Source organism: Chiloscyllium plagiosum, unplaced genomic scaffold, assembly GCF_037043375.1.
Source record: "Chiloscyllium plagiosum isolate Xiang-an unplaced genomic scaffold, Cpla_swu_hap1 HiC_scaffold_19, whole genome shotgun sequence".
NCBI lineage: Eukaryota > Metazoa > Chordata > Chondrichthyes > Orectolobiformes > Hemiscylliidae > Chiloscyllium > Chiloscyllium plagiosum.
In genome coordinates, this window is record NW_028270157.1 from 69,892,787 (window position 1) to 69,917,990 (window position 25,204).

At 43.7% G+C, this 25,204-nt stretch overlaps 1 protein-coding gene across 6 annotated transcripts in view; it reads left to right on the forward strand.

Moving 5' to 3' along the window:
- dgki (diacylglycerol kinase, iota) overlaps positions 1 to 25,204 on the forward strand; it is a 254,803-nt gene that overhangs the window by 94,000 nt on the left and 135,599 nt on the right. For 5 of the 6 annotated variants that reach the window (XM_043708940.2, XM_087997517.1, XM_043708942.2 and 2 more), the window contains one exon: positions 14,655 to 14,771. In XM_043708940.2, coding sequence (XP_043564875.1) covers positions 14,655 to 14,771 — 117 coding nt within the window. The remainder of the gene's footprint in view (positions 1 to 14,654; positions 14,772 to 25,204) is intronic. The other variant, XM_043708943.2, reaches the window with a different exon arrangement.

A 25,204-nucleotide genomic window follows, 5' to 3' on the forward strand; every position in this document is an offset into this window, starting at 1 on the left:
AGATCCAGAGTGGAACAGTAAAAATTTTTAAATTTCCTTCCCAAGATTTGATGAAATGGACGCAGAGGCATTTTTCATTTCATTTGAAAAGATAACTAAGCAGATGGGGCCATTAAAAGAAAATCTGACATTGTTCATGTAAAGCAGGCTATTTGGAAGAGCTCATCACTTTATGCCTTGCTTTCTGAGGATACTTCTGTGGATCGAGGTGTGAAAACAGCTTATTCTTGGTGCATAGGAGTTGGTCCCCGAGGCTGACAGGCAGAAATTTCAGAATATCCAGTAGAAGCTTGAAAAAATAGAATTTGAGAAGGTGAAGCAAAATAACTTTGACTGTTGAACACAGGTATTAAAAAGGTGGAAACCATGTTTGTGAACCTTAGGAAATAATTGTCTGAGGAGAATTTGAAAATTCATTTTATCCAATAGTAAAAAAATCACCAGGAATTCAGAAGATTGTAATGGGAAAACCAGCAGCTGAGATGGCTGGTGATTATGCACTGGCCCTCAAGTCCATCATGTTCCTTCAGCCACCTCAACCCAAAAAGATGCACGAGAACTTCAGGACTTCTAATATCAGTGGTAGGGAATCAACTGGAGCAAATAGAGAAGAAGAAAATTAATCTCCATTCAGGCAGATAAGGTTTGATCAGGCATAGCCTAACAAATGTGGTAGAATTTTTCAGAGGTCATCAAGTATTTGAATGATGGTAAGGCAGTTATAGAATCATGGAGTCATACAGCACAGAAACAATCCAACTCGTCCATGCTGACCAAGTTTCCCAACAAAGTTACTCCATTTGTCTGCATTAGGCTCATACACCTCTAAACCTTTCCTATTCATGTATGTATCCAAATGTCTTTTAAATTGTTGTAACTGTACCTGCATCTACCACTACTTCTGGCAGTTCATTCCACTTTCCAGCTTAAAAAATGCTCCCCTAGTTTTGAACTCTCCCACCCGAACCCATGAATTATGTAACTGGCTGCTGTTGTTTATTATTTGCTAACCACCCTGTTCAGAGATGTTATTACACACCTCTAGAAAAAGTGGTACTTTAACCCAGACCTCCTGGCCCAGCGGAAAGGACACTACAACTGCACCACAAGAGGGCCATATTGATGAAGTTTATAGTTTGAATGGATTTTAGCAAGCCCCTTAACAAGGTCTCATGGGAAACTGAAAAAGAAGGTAAAATCTCACATAATCCAGGGTGTGGCGATGCTGATGTTGGACTGAGGTGGACAAAGTCAGAAGTCATAAGAAACAAGTTTATAGGCCAACTGGTTATTAGAAATCACAAGCATTCTGAGCACTGCTCCTTCATGAAGCAGTGGGAAGAGGGACAGGCACAGAATTTATGTGCACAGAGATAATGACAAGATAATCCCAGGTAATTAAGAGTGTCAAAAGATAAATACAAATAGTGTGAGTGGAGTGTCAACAGGCTGAATAGCAAGTGAAGGGATGACCTGCGTGTTATGGACCACACCAGACCCCCTCAAAATATTTTGACAAGGTAGCCTAGACCCTAACATTTCCTTATTTAAAGAAGATGTGAAGTTCATGTTCCAGACGTGATGCAACTGGTGAAACTACCTGAAGTTAAGCAGAACACAATTTATTTAAATACTGTAGTTAAAATACAAACAAAAGGAAGAGGAATTTAGAATAACTTAATTATTGGAAAACTTATCCAAATAGTAGGTACAATACTCATTACTAATTAACTGTTCTAGTAACATCCCATAAACATATCTCTTGACAATAAGGTAAATTCAGACACACATTCTTAAATGCAATTCCCCAATCCAGGAGGAAACAATATTAAGAGAGATTTCAAAGAATGTAGCAGCTAGGAATCATTTACTGAAGCTTCCAACTCTCCTGGGATCCCAAAGCTACCAACTGCTACAGATAAAAACTACTAGAAAGCCTGGGCTGAGAGAACTGGCCACACTGGATGTAGGTTTGCTCGCTGCGCTGGAAGGTTCATTTTCAACGTTTGTCACCATACTAGATAACATCTTCAGTGAGCCTCCGGACAAGGTGGTGTAGCCTGCTTTCTATTTATATGTTATGGTTCTGTTCGCTGAGCTGGGAATTTGTGTTGCAGACGTTTTGTTCCCTGACTAGGTGACATCCTCAGTGCTTAGGAGACTCCTGTGAAGCGCTTCTTTGATCTTTCCTCCGGCATTTGTAGTGGTTTGAATCTGCCGCTTCCGGTTGTCAGTTCCAACTGTCCGTTGCAGTGACCGGTATATTGGATCCAGGTCGATGTGCTTATTGATTGTATCTGTGGATGAGTTCCATGCCTCTAGGAATTCCCTGGCTGTTCTCTGTTTGGCTTGTCCTATAATAGTAGTGTTGTCCCAGTCGAATTCAAAACCAATGTAGTGTACAAAATCCCATGCAAGGACTGCACAAAACACTACATAGGACAAACAGGAAGACAGCTAACGATCCGCATCCATGAACACCAACTAGCCACGAAATGACATGACCAGCTATCCTTAGTAGCCACACACGCAGATGACAAGCAACATGAATTCGACTGGGACAACACTACTATTATAGGACAAGCCAAACAGAGAACAGCCAGGGAATTCCTAGAGGCATGGCACTCATCCACAGATTCAAACAATAAGCACATCGACCTGGACCCAATATACCGGCCACTGAAACGGACAGCTGGAACTGACAACCGGAAGCGGCAGATTCAAACCACTATAAATGCCGGAGGAAAGATCACAGAAGCGTTTCACAGGAGTCTCCCAAGCACTGAGGATGTCACCTAGACAGAGGACAAAACGTCTGCAACACAAATTCCCAGCTCGGCGAACAGAACCTCAACAACGAGCACCCGAGCTACAAATCTTCTCACAAACTTTCTATTTATATGTTTGCGTTTCCTTGGGTTTGTGACGTCATTTCCAGTGGTGACATCATTTCCTGTTCTTTGTCTCAAGGAGTGGTAATTGGGATCCAAGGCAATGTGTTTGTTGATAGAGTTCCAGTTGGAATGCCATACTTCTAGGAATTCTCATGCATGCCTGTTTGGCTTGGTCTAAGATGGATGTGTTGCCCCAGTCAAAGTGATGTCCTTCCTCATCTGTACGTAAGGATACTAATGAAAGTGGGACATGTCTTTTTGTGGCTAGTAAATAACATTAGTTTTGCTTGTTGTCTGTGTAGGGTCTTCAAGTTCATTAGCTGCTGTTTTACTGTATTGGTGGGTTTGTGGGCTACCATGATGCCAAGGGGTCTCACCATAGGAAATGACATCACCAAATGAAGGAAACCCAAACATATAAATAGAATGTGGGCTACAGGACTGCTTTGTCCAGAGGCTCACTGAAGATGTTACCTTGCATGGTGACGAAATGTCTGAAAACCAACCTTACAGCTCAGCGAGCAAACCTACATCCAGGACCTCAATCTGAGCTACAAATCTTCTCAAAATCCATTAGAACTGCCACTTCCCTTCCATTATTATAACAGTTCTTAAAAAAACTAAAGGCCTTCTAAATTGTTGACTTAGGCTGTCTCTAATAGCCAGTTTGGCATCTCTGCCTTTGCAACCTCCCTTTAAAAATCCCAGGACAAAATAACCTTTTTAAAGTGATAGCATCGTAACATAACCGATTAATAATTACACAAAGTCAAAAATAGGATGATACTAAAAACAAACCAAATGGCTGGAATAACATGAGAAGTATAAAGAGGCACATGACGAGAGTCTAAACAAAGTAGCAAGTAATCCAAAACTGTACAAACTAATTAAGGTAGAGAGATAATAACAAGTTATCGAGATGATGGTGTCAAAAGAGAACAGTAAGGAAGATTTTATACGGAACAGTATGGTGAGGTTACATGTATCGCAAAATGAACCCAAAATCTCAGTTACGGCCATCCTCATGGGTACTGGCTATCAGTTTCTGCTCAGCAATTCTATTGCTGTATATCTTGAAGACTGCCTTGGAGGACACTACCTGAAAATCAGAGATTGAATGTCCTTTACTGCTGAAGTGTTCCCCAACTGACGATAATCTGACACATCTTGCAGAGGTTACTGTAGCAAGGTTGTGTGCTGGGTAGTTTGCTGCAAATAATGGTCTGTTTGAGATTAGTCAGCTGTTTAAGGTGAGAAGTGGAGGCATTGGGATGACCTTGGTGTGATGTTTGTTGTTGTTCAGTTGTTGGTAGGCCTCTTTGTGGGACAGTCATAGAGATTTACAACACAGAAACAGACCTTGGGTCCAACTCGTCCGTGCTGACCAGATATCCTAATCTAATCTAGTCCAGTAATTTGCCAGTAGTTGGCCCATAACCCTCTATTCATACACCCATCCAGATGTTTTTAAATGTTGTAATTGTACCAGCTTCCACCACTTCGTCTGGCAGCTCATTCCATACACACACTACTCTCTGCATGAAACAGTTGCGCCCTCAGTCACTTCTTAAAGTTTCCTCTCTCACCTTAAATCTATGCCTCCCATTTTGAACTCCCCCCATCCCTGGGAAAAGATCTTGTCTATTTGCCCTATCCATGCCCCTCATGATTTTAAAAACCTCTATTAGGTCACCCCTCAGCCTCTGATTCTCTGAGGAAAATATCCCAGCCTATTCAGCCTGTCCCTCAACCCTGGCAATGTCCTTGTAAATTTTTCCTGAACCCTTTCAAGTTTCACAACACCCTGCCGATAGCAATGAGGCCAGAACTGAACACAGTATATTAATAGTGGCCAAACACGGTGGCACAGTGGTTAGCACTGCTGCCTCACAGCGCCAGAGACCCGGGTTCAATTCCCGCCTCAGGCGACTGACTGTGTGGAGTTTGCACATTCTCCCCGTGTCTGCGTGGGTTTCCTCCGGGTGCTCCGGTTTCCTCCCACAGTCCTAAAGATGTGCAGGTCAGGTGAATTGGTCATGCTAAATTGCCCGTAGTGTCAGTTAAGGGGTGGATGTAGGGGTATGGGTGGGTTGCGCTTCGGCGGGGCGGTGTGGACTTGTTGGGCCGAAGGGCCTGTTTCCACACTGTAAGTAATCTAATCTAATTTCCTGTACAGCCGCAACATGACCTCCCAATTCCTATACTCAAATGCACATACCAAATGCTTTCTTCACTGTCCTATCGACCTGCAACTTCACTTTCAAGGAACTGTAAAACTCCATTCCAAGGTCTCTTTGTTCAGCAACATTTCCCAAGATCCTATTGTTAAAAATAGAACAGTACAGGCTCTTCAGCCCTCAATATTGTGCCCACCTTTTATCCTATTCTAAGATCAAACTAACCTACATAACCTTAATTTCACTATCATCCATGTGCCTATCCAAGAAGTGTCCCTAATGTATCTGACTCCACTACCACTGCTGGCAATGCTTTCCACACACCCACCACACTGTGTAAAGAACCTAAGTCTGACTTCTCCCTCAAACCTTACCCCAATCACCTTAAAATTTAGCCCCCCCCCGTGATGGCCATTTCCACCCTGGGAAAATGTCCTGGTTATCCACTCAATCTATGCCTGTCATCATCTTTTGGAGATGCCGGTGTTGGACTGGGGTGTACAAAGTTAAAAATCACACAACACCAGGTTATAGTCCAACAGGTTTAATTGGAAGCACACTAGCTTTCGGAGCGACGCTCCTTCATCAGGTCGCTCCGAAAGCTAGTGTGCTTCCAATTAAACCTGTTGGACTATAACCTGGTGTTGTGTGATTTTTAACTCTGTCATCATCTTGTACATCTCTATCATGCCACTTTTCATTCTTTTTTGCTTGAATGAGAAAAGCCCTAGCTCCCTCAACCTTTCTTCACAAGACATGCCCTCTAGTCCAAGCAGCATTCTGGTAAGAATTTCCTCTGCACCCTCTCTAAAGCTTCCACATCCTTCTTATAATGAAGCAACCAGAACTGAACACAATATTCCAAGTGTGGTCTAATCAGGGCTTTATAAAGCTGCAGCATAACCTCGCGACTCAAACTCAATCCCCCCGCTAATGAAAGACAACACACCATACGACTTCTTAACAACCCTATCAACTTGGGTGGCAACTTGGGGGGATCTATAGACATGGACCCCAAGATCCCTCTGTTCTTCCACACTGCCAAGAATCCTGCCTTCAACCCTGTATTCCGCATTAAAATTCTAACCTCCAAAATAAATCACTTCACACTTTTCCAAGTTGAACTCCATCAGCCACTTCTCAGCCCAGCTCTACATCCTGTCAATGTCCTGTTCCAAACTACAACAGTCCTTCACACTATCCACAACTCCACCAACCTTCATGTCATTGGCAAACTTACTAACCCATCTTCCACTTCCTCATCCAAGTCATTTATAAAAAATCACAAAGAGCAGAGATCCCTGTGGAACAACACTGGTCACCGAGCTCCAAGCTGAATACTTTCCATCTACTACTACCCTCTGTCTTCTATGGGCCAGCCAATTCTGTATCCAGAGAGCCACATTTCCCTGTGTCCCATGTCTCCTTACTTCCTGAATGAACCTACCATGGGGAACCTTATCAAACGACTTGCTGAAATCCTTATACATCACATCCACAGCTCTACCTTCGTCAAACTGTTTTGTCACATCCTCAAAGAATTCAGTAAAGTTTGTGAGGCATGATCTACCCTCACAAAGCCATGCTGGCTATCTCTAATCAAGCTATGCTTTTCCAAATAATCTTTAATCCTGTCTCTCAGAACCCTCACCAATAATTTGCCCATCACCGACGTAAGACTAACTGGTCTGCAATTCCCAGGGTTATCCCTATTTTGAAAAAGGGAATAACGTTTGCCACCCTCCAATCATCTGGTACTACTCTAGTGGACTGTGAGGATGCAAAGATCATAGCCAAAGGCACAGTAATCTCTTCCCTCACCTCCTATAGTAACCTTGGGTATATCCTATCTGGGAAAAAGTGAGGACTGCAGATGCTGGAGTACCAGAGTTGAAAAATGTGGTGCTGGAAAAATACAGCAGGCCAGGCAGCATCCGAGGAGCAGGACAATCGACGTTTCTGGCATAAGCCCTGAAGAAGGGCTTATGCCCGTAACATCGATTCTCTATATCCTATCTGGCCCAAATGACCTATCTATCCTAATGTTTTTCAAAATTTACAGCACATCCTTCTTAATATCAACCTTTTTGAGCATGTCAGCTTGTTTCATGCTGTCATCACAAACGACAAGGTCCCGCTCACTAGCGAATACTGAAACATGTTTTCATTAACAACCTCCCCTACCTCCTCTGACTCTTGGCACAAGTTCCCTCCACTATCCCTGATCGGCCCTACCCTCACTCTAGCCATCCTCTTGTTCCTCACGTAAGTGTAGAATGCTTTGGGGTTTTCCTTAATCCTACCCGCCAAGGCTTTTCATGGCTCCTTCCAGCTCTCCTAAGTCCATTCTTCAGTTCGTTCCTGGCAACCTGTAACCCTCTAGAGCCCTGTCTGATCCTTGCTTCCTCAAGCTTAAGTAAGCTTCCTTCTTCCTCTTGACTAGATGTTCCACATCTCTTGTAATCCAAGGTTCCTTCCCCCTACCAAATCTTCCTTGCCTCAGTGGGACAAACCTATTCAGCACTCGCAGCAAGTGCTCGCCAAACAACCTCAACATTTCTGTTGTGCATTTCCGAGAACATCTGTTCCTAATTTGTGCTCCACAGTTCCTGCCTAATAGCATTGTAATTCCCCCTCCCCCAATTAAATACTTTCCCATCCCATCTGTTCCTATCCCTCTCCATGACTACAGGAAAGGTCAGGAATTGTGATCACTATCATCGAGATGCTCACCCACTGAGAGATCTGACACCTGGCCTGGTTTGTTGCCAAGCACCAAATCCAATATGGCCTCCCCTCGAGTTGGACTATGCATTTGGTCAGGAACTCTTCCTGGACACATCTAACAAAGTCTGTTCCATCCAAACTATTTGCACTATGGAGGTTCCAATCAATATCAGGGAAGTTGAAGTCACCCTTGACAACAACCTGGTTACTTCTGTATCTTTCTAAACTCTGCCTCCCAATCTGTTCCTGCATTTCTCTGTTGCTATTGGGGGTCTATAGAAAGCTCCCAATAAAGTGACTGCTCCTTTTCTGTTTGAATTCCATCTATACTGACTCAGTAGACAAACCTTCCTCAATGGCCTCCCTTTCTGCAGCTGTGATACTATCCCCTGATTAGTAATGTCACTCTCCCACCTCTTCTATCTCCCCCTTCCTATTCCTTTTCAAACATCTAAAAGCTACGAACATCCAACAACCATTCCTGCCACTGTGATATCCAAGTTTCTGTAATGGTCACAACATCGTAGTTCCAAGTACTGATCCATGCTCCTGACACTTCTTGCATTAAAATAGACACACTTCAACCCATTAAACTGACTGCAACTTTACCCCATCAAACATCTATCCTTTCTTAAGTGTGTAAATCCCATCCTGATTTGGCTTTCCAAAATACAGCACCTCACATTTGTCTAAATTAAACTCCATCTTCCACTCATCAGCCATTGACCCAGCTGATCTCCGAGGTAACCTTCTTCGTTGAATAATTTATCTCCAATTTTGGTATTATCTGCAAACTTACTAACCAGTCCATTCTATTCTGTATTCTTTGTTGTCCAGTACTTCCCCAGAGTGGAGTAACTACATCATGTTCTTTGTAGCCTTCAACATGTCATTAATGATGAATATCTTGCCCAGGCCATTTATACTAACATCACACGTGGGAACACAGCGCACCACGTACATACTCATGTGACTCGGCCAATGTTGTCCACCTCATACGTTGCAGGAAAGGATGGTAAATCATCGAGACCATGCAGATGCTACGACAATGGATGAATGGATACCACACAACAATCGCCAAGCAGTAGTGTTCTCTCCCAGTTGGGGAACACTTTAGCAGTCAAGGACATTCAGCCTCTGATCTTCAGATAAGCATCCTCCAAGGTGACCTTTGAGATACACAACAACACAGGATTGCTGAACAGAAACTAAAAGCCAAGTTCCGTAACCATGAAGACGGCCTTAATCATGATCTCGAGTTCATGTCATGCTATATGTAACCCCACCAGACTGTTCTGTATAAAATCTTCCTTACTGTTCTGTTTTGACACCATCACCTTGATAACTTGTTATTATCTCACTATCTTAATTAGTATGTACAGTTTTGAATTACTTGTTACTTTGGTTAGACTCTTATACCATTTGGTTTTTCTCTAGTACCATTCTATTTTTGACTTTTTGTAATTATAAATCGGACCTTAGGTCACCCCTTCACTTGTTATTCAGCCTGTTGACACTCCACTCATGCTATTTGTATTTATCTTTTGACATTCCTAATTACCTGGAATTGTCGTGCCATTATCTCTCAGCTTATAAATTCTTGGGATACTTGTCCATAGATCCCTGAAAGTGGTAGGAAAGTTTAATAGTGTAGTTGAGAAAGCATATGGGATGCTTAGCTTTTTAATTATGGTATAGCTTATAAGAGCAGGGAGGTGATTTTGGAGCTGTGCAGATCTTTGTTTAGGCCACAGCAGGAGTACGATGTGCAGTTCTGGTCATTACACTATATCATAGAATCCCCAGTGTGGAAGCAGGCCATTTAGCTCATCACGTCCACACCAACCCTCTGAAGAGCATCTCACACAGACCGACACCTTGCACTAACCCTGCATTTCCCAGCCTGTATGTTTCCTGGGTAGTATGGGCAATTTAACATGGCCATTCCACCTAATCTTTGTACTGCAGGAGAAAACTGGAGCACCTGGAGGAAACCCATGCAGATGTGGGAAGAATCTAAAAACTCCACACAGACACTTGTCCAAGGGCAGAACTGAACCTAAGTACCTGACGTGTGAGGCAGAGTGCTGACCACTGAGCCATTGTGCCGTCCCTATAGAAAGAATGTGATTACAAAGGAGGGGGTACAAAGAAGATTCACCAGGAGGTTGTCTGGGTTGGAACATTTCAACTATGAAGAGAGCTGGATTCGTTTGGGGTGTTTACTTTGGAGCAGAGAAGGTTGAAGAGGGATTTGTTGGAGATATAGGATTTGATATAAGGTTGAGGGGCATGGACATGGTGAATAGGAAACAGCTGTTCTCCCGAGTCAAAGGGTCAATAGCATAGAAGCATAATTTTATAGCAAAAGGAAGGATGTTTAAAGGGGATTTGTGGAAAACTGTTTCACCCTGAGGATGGTGGGGGTCTGGAAATGCATTGCCTGGGAGGATAGTTGAGGCAGGAAACCTCACAAGTTTTACAAAGTACTTAGATAAGTACTTGAAGTATCACAACGTTCAAGGCTTATTGTGGGAAAGTGGGACAATGTAGGAAGTAGTATATTTTTGGTGGTATGGCCTTGGTGGGCAGAAGGGCCTCTTCTGAACTGCATGATCCTATGATTTTCTGACTGTTAGAACATAGAACATAGAAAAATACAGCGCAGTACAGGCCCTTTGGCCCTCGATGTTGCGCTGATCCAAGCCCACCTAACCTACACTAGCCCACTATCCTCCATATGCCTATCCAATGCCCGTTTAAATGCCCATAAAGAGGGAGAGTCCACCACTGCTACTGGCAGGGCATTCCATGAACTCACGACTCGCTGAGTAAAGAATCTACCCCTAACATCTGTCCTATACCTACCACCCCTTAATTTAAAGCTATGCCCCCTTGTAATAGCTGACTCCATACGTGGAAAAAGGTTCTCATGGTCAAAGTGTTGATAGCACTTTAATGCAGGAGGCCATTACTGGTACTGGCAGCAGCTTCATACATCGCACATAACGTTTAGACAGAAGCTCAGAAAAGCACCAAGACTAGGATGTGCAATAAGACAGGGGCAAACCAAGTATTACAGGCACATGGGTAATTGGAGGTGGAAATTAAGAGGATTTGCACAGGTTCAGAAAAATGGGCCTATTAAAAATATTATTATTTATACTTCACTAAAGTTATATCAGGTACACTAAAAGCTTTATGAAGTATATCTGTATACCTATCTCAAGTAACCCCCAGACTGGAAACAAGGAACTCAAATTAACTAGCAGGTAGCACCTTTGTCGGTTCCACCACAAGGCTAACAAGAAATAAGTGGGATTGAGTGGTTTGCAGATTGAGAGAGAATGGTTGCCAAAGACTAAAAAAGCTCCAGGAAGAGCAGTCCAGATTTTGCATCAATTCCTCAGCCTGGTTGAAGCAACAAGGATTCAGACAATACAAGAAGGTGGACTTCAAAGCTAGAAATTAATGATCCAGTAACCATTAGATGAGGAAGGGTGCAGCGATGAGCCATTGAGATTGGTCACTCCTGAGAAGCATCGAATACAGGGTCTTGGGCTCCACTGGCATTGTGCCATTAAGTTACAAACAGTTGCCCTCAGTAGCAAATCAGGCCATTGTACTTCCAATCGCAGCTCCCGGGTAAACAAATGTGAGCATTCAGGAAATAGGCAATCTGGTCAGGATGGGAGTGAAATCTGAAGGAGATAGTGTTGACATTTGGAAAGAATTTAGCAGCAACTACAGTGGTGTGGTGATTGTAGCACCACATGGTCTTAGAATGCCCATTTTCAAATCTTACCTCAAAAGATGTTGCTAAACAGGCAGTCCCTTCAAGAACCCCCGATTTTCACAATTTTGATTTGTTCTTTCTTGGAGGCATGGGTGTTGCTGGCTAGGCCAGCATTCATTATCCATTGCAAATTTTCATTCAGGAGTTCATATGAGCTGCCTTCTTGAATTGCTGCAGCCCATTTGATGTTGGTAGACCTGCATTGCTGTTCAGGAGGGAGTTATGAGATTTTGACCCAGGGACAATGAAGAAACAATGATACATTTCCAAATCAAGATGGTGAGTGGTTTTAAGGGGATGGTGGTATTTCCATGTGGTTGCTGCCTTTGTCCTTCTACACGTTAAAGGCTGCACCTTTTAATTGTCTGCAAAGTAACGAGTGTCTGTGTTAAGTGTGCAAATTGTTTTGGCCTTTATCAATATAAATATGATAATCAATATGATACCTTTATTAATGCAAGTGGGCAGCATTTCGGCTCAGTGGTTAGCACTGCTGCTTCACAGTATCAAGAACCCAGGTTCGAATCCAGCCTCAGGTGACTGTCTGGGTACAGTTCTTACGTTCTCCATAACTGCCTGGGTTTCCACTGGGTGCTCCACTGGGCGGGAAACTGTTTAGAGGGTTGGTGCAGATTTGATGGGCTGAATGGCCTGGTTCCATACTGAAGGGATTCTATAATTCTCTGAATATAATGGGCAATGCACTTCCATCTTGAAATGGACATGGACTTTCAGTGCGACATATTAAAGGTTTAGGAACCTGTCTGACTCCTGATGATAAAGTATAGTTGACTCATTTTCTATGCAAATTGGTTTCGTAATGAGAGCCATTTCTGTCACTAACTGGATAAATGTGAGCAGTTTGAAATCTAGTTGTGTCCTTTATCTGGTTAGCTGTGAAGCAGTTCCTCAAGCATTGGGCAAGATCTCATATTGTCCTATGATCAAGCTATTGCTATTCTGCAAGCATTCTCAGGTCTGTTAGATTAAACTTGATGGTGGGGAATGGAACTTATTGCTTGCTGCCCAGAATGGTGGCATGTGGTTGACTGCCTGGATGTGTAAATTTACAGTTATCCACCAATCCACTGGTGTGAAACAACCATAAAGATTTCCATATTTTCATTGTAAGAAAAAAGCCTCAGAGAATGAACGGCATAGTTAATGCAAAACACACAAGTCTTTTGCCAGTCCCATGTGATTGATTTCTTCCAACTAGGTAACTGCTATTGGCTCAAGAAGACTCATAGCAATAGTTCGTCATGTCTGTTTAGGGCAGATGGTAGCATAGTGGTCATGTCAATGCCTTAGTAATTCCAAGGCCAACGCCAATGCTTTATGGGTTTATATCCCATCGGGTGGAATTTGAATTCAATTAACACATCTGGAATTGATAGTTAGTCTTAGGGATGGAGAAAATGGATTGTCATTCTGTTGTTTGCACTTGGTCTGGCCCATGCATGACTGCAGACCCACAAGAATGTCACTGACTCGTAATAGTCCTCTGAAATAGTGTGGCAAGTCAACTTAGTTCAAAGGAAATTGGGGATTGGAATTTTAAAAACAGAGTCATAGAATCTTTACAGCATGGAAAGAGACCCTTTGGCCTATTGTATCTGTGCAGGTTATCAAATATTCAACTATCCTGACTTAATTTTCCAGCAGGTGACCCATAGTCTTATGATCATGTTGCTTTATAACTTCATTACACAGTTACTAATAAAGAACAAATCATAGGTGTTGGGCAACCTGATGATAGTGCTGCATTAGACTGTATTTGTCTCTGTCACACAGTTCCTGTACAAGAAAAGGAATATACAGTACAATCTAATCTGTTGGTCCTGCATCTGGCAAGATTTGATTTCCATGACTGCTTCAGATGGAATCGCATTGCTTTCGCACCTTGCCTGTGTTCTGCTATTTATTCTGGCATGCCCTGTGATCTCACAGTAACACATCCTAAATTGCTAGGTGACCCCTTTGTGAGCTAGTACCTAGTTTGTGCAGCCAAGGGCTCCAAATTTGTTGCACAACCTTTATGCTCGCAATAGTTGATGCTTTGTCAGATGCACTTCTTAGTGTTTTATTTTGGTATCATCAGAAGAATAAATTGTCCATGAAATAGCCCTTCTTTCTTCCTCAATGACTCAGCTTTGTCTTTTGAGCAGACCACTTATCTGTTTAATAACTGATGCTTTGTATGACAAGCTTAAAATACTGACAATATAACAGCATAAAAATAAGGACAATCTAAATGTATCTCATTAGGTTAAAGACATATGTTCAATCAACATGCTCTAAACATTATCTCTGGAACAGATAGGAACTTTTTTTTTCCTTTTCAGGATGTCTGACAGTCCTGTCCTTTTTTTAAAAAAAAACAATATTTTTTTCCTTTTTTAAAATTTTTTTCCCCACACTAGGTGGGAACTTTTATAAACCATTCTAGAAATTGGTTTCATGTGAACCATGAAAGACTTAACTATCTGTAAATAATTGGTCATTTGGTGGAACAGAACTTGAGTACTGAAAAAAAGATACCTTGTCAAAGCTTTTTGTCTTGCAGACAGTATGATAGTTTGCAAGAATTTTCCCTTGAAGTTGTGTTCTTGCATCGATTGTTATATGGTTAATTGTTTACAGATGGCTTCAGGACATTTCCAATGTACATTCACCACAGTGATTTAGTGGTAGTGTGCCTACCTCTGAGCCAGAAGATTTGGGTTCAAGTCCCACCTGCCTCAGAGATATATTTATAAAGTCCTAATGTTAGGGTTGTTGATATAACAGTAAAGAATGGACCCCTCAACAACTGTAGGGCCAGGATGAGAGCTGTTTCTTTTCTGGAATACTGTTTCATTGGTAGGTAAGCATGACTTCCACTGAACACTTTTTTTCAGGATACAGGAAAGTTTCAATTCGATAGCAGAGTAAATAATCCTTGTTTGTAACAAGGGAAAGACGAAACTATGTTTGGTCAAGGGAAAATACATTAATGGTACTCTCATTGTAAGTCATATTTATCTCTTTTTTTTTGTCAAATTGCTTTTTCTCTTTCAGTTTCACAATAAAGTGACATGTTTCATGTTGCATCACATCGAAGAACCGTGTTCGCTAGGTGTGCACGCTGCAGTCATTATACCCCCAACATGGATTATAAAGGTGAAAAAACCACAGGTATAAAGCAAAGAGCACCCATCACCTGCCTCATATCCATTCTCAGTACTCTTTCCTTGAGGTTCTACATCATTAGGGAGCCTCAACATGAGGTAGGGATGTCACCATATCAACTAAAACAGCCATATCCACCCGGAAAATATCCTGGCATATACTAACCAAGATATTTAACCACTTCGCTGGCATGTCATGCTTCTTTGAACTGCATCATGTGGCACTATGCTTATGGCTGTCGTGGATATGTTGGATGCTTCTTTTTAAAGAAGGTGGAACATTGAAAGTTAATGAAACTAGTGTTATTGTTAACTGTTTGTTGCTGCATGCCCTTCTATCAAGTGTGTAACATGTCTTCTACTTGAATCAAAGCATGAGCATGGTTAAATACAAGAGATCTAAACACAGTGCATGGAAAGTTCTGACCCAAGTAATTATTGGGTGTTGTTACAACCCTGCTGGACAGGGAAATATGGCTTTGAGGGGCCTGTGAAAAAAAAAGAGCCAGAATGCAAATCACAGGAGAATTCAGTTCCCCGAATATTGACTGGGAAAACAGTAGCAGAAAATCTCTGAAGAAATGAATGTTTCTAGAGGTGGTGCAGTATTGCTTCCTTACTCAGTTTAACAAACGACTAACAGTGGTCAGAGGCTTTCTTCAAAAATTATCTTCAGCCACAGCCCAGGTTTTACGCACAAGGGAAACCAAAAGCTCGGTAATTGCAGCAGTAAGCTGGTGTCTTGCTGACCATCTTTTAGCTAATGGTAACACTTTTCTCCTGATATGAGAAGCATTTCCTGTAGTATAAACTATCCAGCTGAATACCATAACCTCAAATCACTTTTTATCTTGGTTAACACTTCAGACAACCGCACCATAAGTGTAGAATGAAGAGATAGTCACTTGGTAAGATAGAGCTAATATTCATTACAGTTTTAGTAACTGGAAAGCGTTGTCACCCTTTCCTGTGCAATTGTAGCGCTGTTCATGCATTACAGCCAAAGCTTGACATCCCGTGGTAAAGGACATGCAGGAGACATTTCTGAATGTTTTAGCATTGGCTCTAATTACCCATGGTTATGGGCTATAAATTTTGCAGTATCAATAGGCACTGATCGAGTCCCACGTGCATGACATGCACCTCAAACACTGATTATATTTGAATATTTCGTTTCAAGTGATCGCTTGCACTCAGTCTCCTTCGGCATCAGTTAAGTTGTACTGTGTACTATGATCAAACAATAAATAACTAGCCAGGACAAAGTATTCAGCATAGTTAGTGAAATGTGGCACAAGCATTAAGGAATTCAAAGGCCAGTGAAAGTCATTGAATCAATTTCATGAAGGGGTTAACTTCTGAGGAATGGTGAATCTATTTGGTCCAATATTTATTGGTGTTTAGAAAAATGAGAGGTAATCTTATTGAAACATTTAAGATATTGAAGGAGCTTTAAAGGTTGGATGTTGAGAGGAGGTTTCCTTTCACTGGAGGATCTAGAATTAGTTTCAAAGTAAGAGGTATCCCACACACAGCTAAGGAGGAATTTCTTCTCTCAGGTGGTTGTTAATCTTTAGAATTCTTTTTGCTAGAAAACGTCGAAGCTGAGTTATTGAATGTATTTGACATTCATGGACTCTGGCTCGATTTCTTCAGTTTCTGTTCCAACTTTCCAACCCCACTTGACTTATAGTATTAGAAGTGTCAGAAAAATGTCAAAGTAGGGAGTAACTTTGCAGTGGGGAAAGATTGTAATTACCATGGTGACTAGAATGTATCAGACTCCCTGGAGAGTGTACCAACCTTGATCATGCAAAAGAACGATTCCGTTCGATAAAACAATGAACAGAATTGGTGTTTCATCTGCAACCCTGAGCCTAGGTTGGCTGTAACCAGGCAGCCAGAAATATGAAGGCATTTGGTTACATCTAAGATTTGGTTACCTTTGGGGCGGCACGGTGGCTCAGTGGTTAGCACTGCTAGCCAGCAACCAGTGTTCGATTCTCATCTCGGATGACTGTGTGGGCACATTCTATGTGACCTGCTGCGCTTTTCCAGAAACACATTTTCAGCTCTGATCTCCAGCATCTGCAGTCCTCACTTTCTCCTGGGCACATTCTCCCCATGTTTGCGTGGGTTTCCTCTGAGTGTTCCAGTTTCCACCCACAATCAAAGATGTGCAGATTAGGTCAGTTGGCCATGCTAAATTGCCCATACTGTTAGATGCATTAGTCAGGGGTAAATGTGGAGTAGTTGAAACTTTATTGCTGGAACAGCACAGCAGGTCAGGCAGCATCCAGGGAACAGGAGATTCGACGTTTCGGGCACAGGCCCTTCTTCAGGAATGAGCAGAGAGTGTTCAGCAGGAGAAGATAAAAGGTAGGGAGGAGGGACTTGGAGGAGGGGCGTTGGAAATGTGATAGGTGGAAGAGGTCAAGGTGAGGGTGATAGGTCGGAGTAGGATGGAGGCGGAGAGGTCAAGAAGAAGACTGCAGGTCAGGAAGGCGGTGCCGGGCTGGAGGGATTCGGCTGAGACAAGGTGGGGGGAGGGGGGATGAAGAAACTGGTGAAGTCCAAGTTCATCCCCTGTGGTTGGAGGGTTCCCAGTCGGAAGATAAGACGCTCCTCCTCCGACCGTCGCGTTGTTGTGGTTTGGCGGTGGATGAGTCCAATGACCTGCATATCCTCGGTGGAGTGGGAGGGGGAGTTGAAATGCTGTGCTACAGGGTGGTTGGGTTGGTTCATCCGGGTGGCCCAGAGGTGCTCTCTGAATCGCTCCGCAAGTAGGCGGCCTGTCTCCCCAATATAGAGGAGGCCACACCGGCTGCAGCGGATGCAGTAGATGATGTGGATGGAGGTGCAGGTGAATCTGTGGCGGATATGGAAGTTTCCTTTGGGGCCTTGGAGAGAAGTGAGGGGGGAGGTGTGGGCGCAAGTGTTGTACCTCCTGCGGTTGCAAGGGAAGGTGCCGGGAGTGGAGGTTGGGTCGGTGGGGGGTGTGGATCTGACAAGGGAGTCGCGGAGGGAGTGGTCTCTACGGAAAGCTGACAGGGGAGGGGAGGGAAATATATCCTTGGTGCTGGGGTCTGTTTGGAGGTGGCGGAAGTGACGGCGGATGATGCGCTGTACATGGAGATTGGTGGGGTGGTAGGTGAGGACCAGTGGGGTTCTGTCCTGGTGGCGGTTGGAGGGGCGGGGCTCAAGGGCGGAGGAGCGGGAAGTGGAGGAGATGCGGTGGAGGGCACCGTCGACCACGTCAGGGGGGAAATTGCGGTCCTTGAAGAAGGAGGCCATCTGTGTTGTATGTATTTTGAACTGGTCCTCCTGGGAGCAGATGCGGCGGAGACGAAGGAATTGGGAGAATGGGATGGCGTTTTTACAGGGGGCAGGATGGGAGGAGGTGTAGTCCAGGTAGCTGTGGGAGTCGGTTGGTTTGTAGTAGATGTCCGTGTTGATTCGGTCGCCTGAGATAGAAACAGAAAGGTCTAGGAAGGGGAGGGAGGAGTCCGAGACTGTCCAGGTGAATTTGAGGTTGGGGTGGAAGGTGTTAGTGTAGTGGATGAACTGTTCAACCTCCTCGTGGGAGCACGAGGTAGCGCCGATACAGTCATCAATGTAGCGAAGGAAAAGATGGGGGGTGGGGCCAGTGTAGTTGCGGAAGATGGATTGTTCCACATACCCTACGAAGAGGCAGGCATAGCTGGGGCCCATGCGGGTGCCCATGGCTACTCCTTTTGTTTGGAGAAAGTGGGAGGATTGGAAAGAAAAGTTGTTCAGGGTGAGGACCAGTTCGGTCAGTCGAAGGAGGGTGTCGGTGGAAGGGTACTGGGTGGTACGGCGGGAAAGGAAGAAGCGGAGTGCTTTGAGTCCTTCGTGATGGGGGATGGAGGTGTACAGGGACTGGATGTCCATGGTGAAGATGAGGCGTTGGGGACCGGGGAAGCGGAAATCCTGGAGGAGGTGGAGGGCGTGGGTGGTGTCACGAACGTAGGTGGGGAGTTCTTGGACTAATGGGGACAGGACCGTGTCGAGGTATGCCGAGATGAGTTCGATTGGGCAGGAGCAGGCTGAGACGATGGGTCGTCCGGGGCAGTCAGGTTTGTGGATTTTGGGCAGGAGGTAGAAACGGGCGGTGCGGGGTTGTGGGACTATGAGGTTGGAGGCGGTGGATGGGAGGTCCCCTGAGGTGATGAGGTTATGGATGGTCTGGGAGATGATGGTTTGGTGGTGGGGGGTGGGGTCATGGTCAAGGGGACGGTAGGAGGAGGTATCTGCGAGCTGGCGTTTGGCCTCAGCGGTGTAAAGGTCAGTGCGCCAAACTACTACCGCGCCTCCCTTGTCAGCTGGTTTGATGGTGAGGTTGGGGTTGGAATGGAGGGAGTGGAGGGCTGCGCGTTCCGAGGGTGAGAGGTTGGAATGGGTGGGAGGGGTGTGGGAGTTCAGGTAGCGGTTAATATCGCGGCGGCAGTTTGCTATGAAGAGGTCGAGGGCAGGTAGGAGGCCAGCACGGGGTGTGCTATGAAGAGGTCGAGGGCAGGTAGGAGGCCAGCACGGGGTGTGCTATGAAGAGGTCGAGGGCAGTTGCTATGAAGAGGTCGAGGGCAGTAAGAAGGTAATGTGGAGTAAGAAGGTAGGGGAATGGGTCTGGGTGGGTTACTCTTCGGAAGGTCAGTATGGACTTGTTGGGCCAAGTGACCTGTTTCCACACTGTAGGGAATCTAATTTAATCTTAAAAACAAGAGATGTGGATTGTATCCAAAAATGGCCAGGACAGGAACTTTAAAGCCTTCCCTTCTGTCGCCATCTAACTTACCTTTGAAGATGTCAAATTGAAAAGTGGACAATGGAAAATCATTGGTTGTTTTCCTCTAAGAGGAATAGCCTTTATATTTTCCAAACTTCTCCATTTACTTTGAAATTTGATATTGCTCTCACAGGTAACCAAATGCCTTCCTAATTCTGATTACCTGGTTATAGTTGGCCTAGGCTCAGGGTAGCAAATGAAACAGCATTTCTGTTAATTGCTTCATCTAATGAGATCATTCTTTTGTTTCTTCACAAGAATTTCCTCCCATCACTGATGGAGAACTGAGTCACTTCAGACTTTGAATATTCAAATTATTGACAACTTAAATTTTATAAGCAAAAATCCAATTGTGTTATGCTGGCAAAATACTGCTACAAAAGAAAAACAATAAAACAATAGGTAGCATCATCAGTGCGCCTCCAGTGAAGTATTGGTATCCTACCCTGCTTGCTATTTATGTGTCCCAGTTTACTGAAGTGGGTGTTATCATTACTAATTTTGTTTCTTAGTGGTTGGTATAGGGCTTTATCTCCGGGTTGAGTGCCAGGCCTCCAGGAATTCCTATGCATATCTTTATTTTGCTTGTCCTAGGATGGATACAATATGTCAGGTGAATTGGTGTCCTTCTTTGCCCATTATAATGCACACAAGTGATAGTTGATCATATCTCTTGGCGGCTAGTTGGTATTTGTGTACCCTGATAGCTAGTTTTCTTACAGTTTGCCCTTGGTAATGTTTGTTGCTGTCTTTACATGGTATTTTGTACATAACGCTGGTTCTGATTAATATAAAGGATCCCATACCCACAACTAACAGAACCAATGTTATATACAAAATACCATGTAAACACTCCCACAAACATTACATACAGCAAACCGGAAGAAAACTAGCCAAGAACACCAACCAGCCACCAAGAGACATTATTAACTATCACTCGTGTCTGTACACATGGACAAAGAAGGACACCAATTCACCTGGGACAATGTATCCATCCTAGGACAAACCAAACAAAGACATGCATGGGAATTCCTGGAGCCTGGCACTCAACCCAGCACTCCAATAACAAACATGTAGAGTTAGACTCCATATACCAACCACGAAGAAACAAAACTGGAAATGATATCACCCACCTGAGCAAACCAGGACACATAAATAGCAAGCAGGACAGAACACCAATGCTTCACCAGAGGCACACTGATTATGTTAACTAGTATGGTGATGAAACGTCTGCGAACAATCTTACCAGCTCAGCAAGCAAGTCAACAACTTTATAAGATTTTTATCTTATGTTTCTCTACTTGCCTGGAGTTCATTAATGGAGGTGGTTAGCTCAGTGGCTGGCTGCCTGGTTTACAATGCAGTATGATGCTAACAGTGTGAGTTCAATTCTCACACTGGCTGAGATCACCAAGAAGAACTTTTATTAACCTCTCCCCTTGCTTAAGGTGTGGTGACCCTCAGATTAAACTACCATCACCAGACATCTGTCTCTCTAAAATAAGAGAGCAGTTTATTACCTGGAAGGACTATGATGATTTTACTTTATTTCCAGATCTCTATACTCAGATAAAAGGTGGGTTACCTATTAAGTTTTTTCTATATTGTGTATGGAAATTTACAGGCAACTATCAGAGAAGGGGCCCAATATTAAACCAAATCATGAACTTAAAACCAGATTGTACATTTAATATCTCATTGATATCAAGTCACATATAGTTTACCATGTTTGATATTGCAACAATGGTCTTGCATCAGAAAAAAATTCTGCATTGGACTTGTCAAAGCACTTTGCAATTAAAGTATACCGAAATGCAAATCATTCTCAGATTTGTAAACTTGTGACATTACTGCATATTTTTGCTTAAACTAGACCAATGTGCCCACAACTATGCATAGATGCTAGAGAAGAATTTGGTGCCCTTCAGCTTTTAATGCATGAATTACTGAAGGTTAGTATGCAGGTATAGCAAGTAATTAGAAAAGCTAATAGAATATCATTGTTTACTGAGGAGAATTGAATACACAAATGAAGAGTCATTGGTGAGACCATATCTTAAATATTGTGTGCAGTATTGTCTCCACATTCAAGGAAGGATGTAAATGTGTCATAAAGAATAACAGACCAATATATGAAGTGAGCATATTGTCTATGAGGAATGCTTGGGCAGGTTAAGCTTTATCACTGGAGTTAAAGTAAGAGGTAACTTAATTGAAACATTGCATAATGGTAATAATACTTGACTAGTAATCCACCACCTCAGGTGTGGGGACAAAACTCACCATGACGAATGAGTAAAATTTGAACTGAATAAACTACTAGCCCAATGGTGACCATGTGACCACATCAATTACCATAAGTACCAACTAATGCGCTTTAGGGAAGGAAATTAGGAAAATGCCATCCTTACTTGGTCTGGCCTATACGTGACTCGACCCACAGTTGACTTAGCTGCCCTCCAGGCAATTGGGGATATACAATAAATGCCAGTCCAGCCAGCATCACCCTCATACAATGAGCAAAAAATAAAAGGTCCTGAGGAGTCTTCAAGGGTGGATCTTGGAAGGATGTTTCCTCCGATGAGAGAATCTAGAATTAGGCATCACTGTTTACAAATAAAAGTCACCCATTTAAAACAGAGATAAGGATGTTTTTCCTCCAAGGGTTCATGTATCTTTTGGCATTCCTCAAAGAAGCAGCGATGACAGATTCTTGATTAGTAAGGGGGTGAAAGGTAATCAGGGATAGGCAGGAATGAGAAGTATTCAGATCAGCATGGTTTTATTGAATGTCGGAACAGGCTCAAGGAGCTGAGTGGCCTATGCTTGCTCCTAATTTGTATACATATATGTTTTAGATGTCATCAACTTTTTAACTCAACTTAATGTTAATATTATCAACATTTTACTGATCCATGCACTCAGATTCCCAAATCTTTTTCAACTCTGCCATGCTTCTAGCTTTTCATCATTTTGAAAATACCCTATTCTATTTATTTTGCCCAAAGTGAATTACCTTAAATTTGGCCTACATTCATTACAGTTTTGCCCATCCACTTAATCCATTCCTGATGCTTTGTAATGTTAGGTTTCCATCTACATTACAGCCTATCTTTGTTCTACTACAAATGTGCATGTACGGTTTTCTATTCCGGCATAAGTCCTTAGTAAGTAAAATGAAGAGCTGAGGCTTCCAAAACACAAATCTTTCTAGGATACCACTAGTTGAGTTCTACCAGTTGAATTAGTTTAATTTCCAAACCAAGTCAACAGTTTCCACTCAATTCAAATTTAGTAAACAGTCTCTCCTGAGAGATTTTATTACATTACCCCGACAGTCTATTATTGAGTAACATCTTGGACATATATTTTTCTAATCCAACCTGTTCAGAGATGTTAGGGCAGAACATCTCTGGAACAGGTGGGACTTGACCCCCCCCTAAATTAGGGCGGCACAGTGACTCAGTGGTTAGCACTGCTGCCTCACAGTGCCAGGGTCCTAGGATCAATTCCAGATTTGGGCAATTGTTTGTGTGGAGTTTGCACATTTTCCCAGTCTCTGTGTGGATTTTCTCCAGGTGCTCTGGTTTCCTCCCACAGTCCAAAGATGTGCAGGTCAGGTCAATTGGTGATGCTAAATTGCCCACGCTAAATTGCCCATAGTGTTAGATACATTAGTCAGAGGGAAATGGGTCTGGGTGGGTTACTCTTCAGAGGGTCGATGTTTCCACACTGTAGGGAAACTAATCTAAATCTCATTATTCAGAGGTAGGAACACTACCATCACAAAAGCCCTAACATCCTCGACATACCCTTGTCCACCACTTAAGATACCTGTTCAATAAAAAACACACAATCTAATCAGGTTGGTCAGGCAATGCTTCTAATTATCTGGACATTTTATAAGAATACTTAGTTACTTTATTCTTCATTATAAACTAGTATTCTTCATTAGGCTAGCTAGTCTATAATTCCCTTTCTCATCTTTTATTAAGTAGGGCTGCAACGTACCTGAAGTTTCAGCCTCTGAACGATAAAACTTTGTCCTCGCCTCCTTCCTTTAAATCCATAGGAGTGAAAAGCACCTGGGCCTGTCACCATTCACTGTGTTAGTCTTAACTGTCTCTTTGTTGGCTACGTAGAACAGTCCATCTTCCATAGTTACACGGGGACCACTCCCCACCTCTTCCCCTGCTACATTGATGACTATATTGGCACCACCTCGTGCTCTCGCAAGGAGGTTGAGCAATTCATCAACTTCACCAGCACATTCCACCCCGACCTTAAATTCACCTGGACCATCTCTGACACCTCCCTCCCCTTCCTGGACCTCTCCATCTCCATTAATGATGACTGACTTCACACTGATGTTTTTTACAAACCCACCGACTCCCACAGCTACCTGGATTATACCCCTTTCCACCCTACCTCCAGCAAAAATGCCATCCCGTATTCCCAATTCCTCTGCCTCCGCAGTATCTGCTCCCAGGAGGACCAGTTCCACCACAGAACACACCAGATGGCCTCCTTTAGAGACCGCAATTTCCTTTCCCACGTGGTTAAAGATACCCTCCAACGCATCTCGTCCACATCCCGCCCTCAAACCCCACCCCTCCAACTGTAATAAGGACAGAACTCCCCTAGTGCTCACCTTCCACCCAACCAATCTTTACATAAACCACATCATCCGATGACATTTCCGCCACCTCCAAACGGACCCCACCACCAGGGATATATTTCCCTCCCCACTCATTTCTGCTTTCCGCAAAGACCGTTGCCTCTGAGACCACCTGGTCAGGTCCACGCCCCCCAACAACCCACCCTCCCTTCCTGGTACCCTCCCCTGCCACTGCAGAAATTGCAAAACCTGCGCCCACACCTCCTCACTCACCTCTATCCAAGGCCCCAAAGGAGCCTTCCACATCCATCAAAGTTTTACCTGCTCATCCACGAATATCATTTATTGTATCCATTGCTCCCGATGCGGTCTCCTCTACATTGGGGAGACTGGACGCCTCCTAGCACAGCGCTTTAGGGAACATCTCCGGGACACCCGCACCAATCAACCTCACCGCCCTGTGGCCCAACATTTCAAATCCCCCTCCCACTCTGCCGAGGACATGCAGGTCCTGGGCCTCCTTCACCGCCGCTCCCTCACCACCAGATGCCTGGAGGAAGAACGCCTCATCTTCCACCTCGGAACACTCAACCCCAGGGCATCAGTGTGGACTTCATCAGTTTCCTCATTTCCCCTTCCCACACTTCACCCCAGTTCCAACCTTCCAGCTCAGCACCGTCCCCATGACCTGTCCTACCTACCTATCTTCCCTTCCACCTATCCACTCCACCCTCCTCTCTGACCTTCATCTCCACCCCCATTCACCTATTGTACTCTATGCTGCTTTCTCCCCACCCCCACCCCCCTCTCATTTATCTCTCCACTCTGCAGGCACCCTGCCTCTCTTCCTGATGAAGGGCTTTTGCCCGAAACGTCGATTTTCCTGCTCCTCGGATGCTGCCTGACCTGCTGTGCTTTTCCAACACCACTCTAATCTAGACTCTGGTTTCCAGCATCTTGCAGTCCTTGTTTTTACCCTTAACTGGGCAAAAATCCACTTTGGTGAATCAGCCGCCCC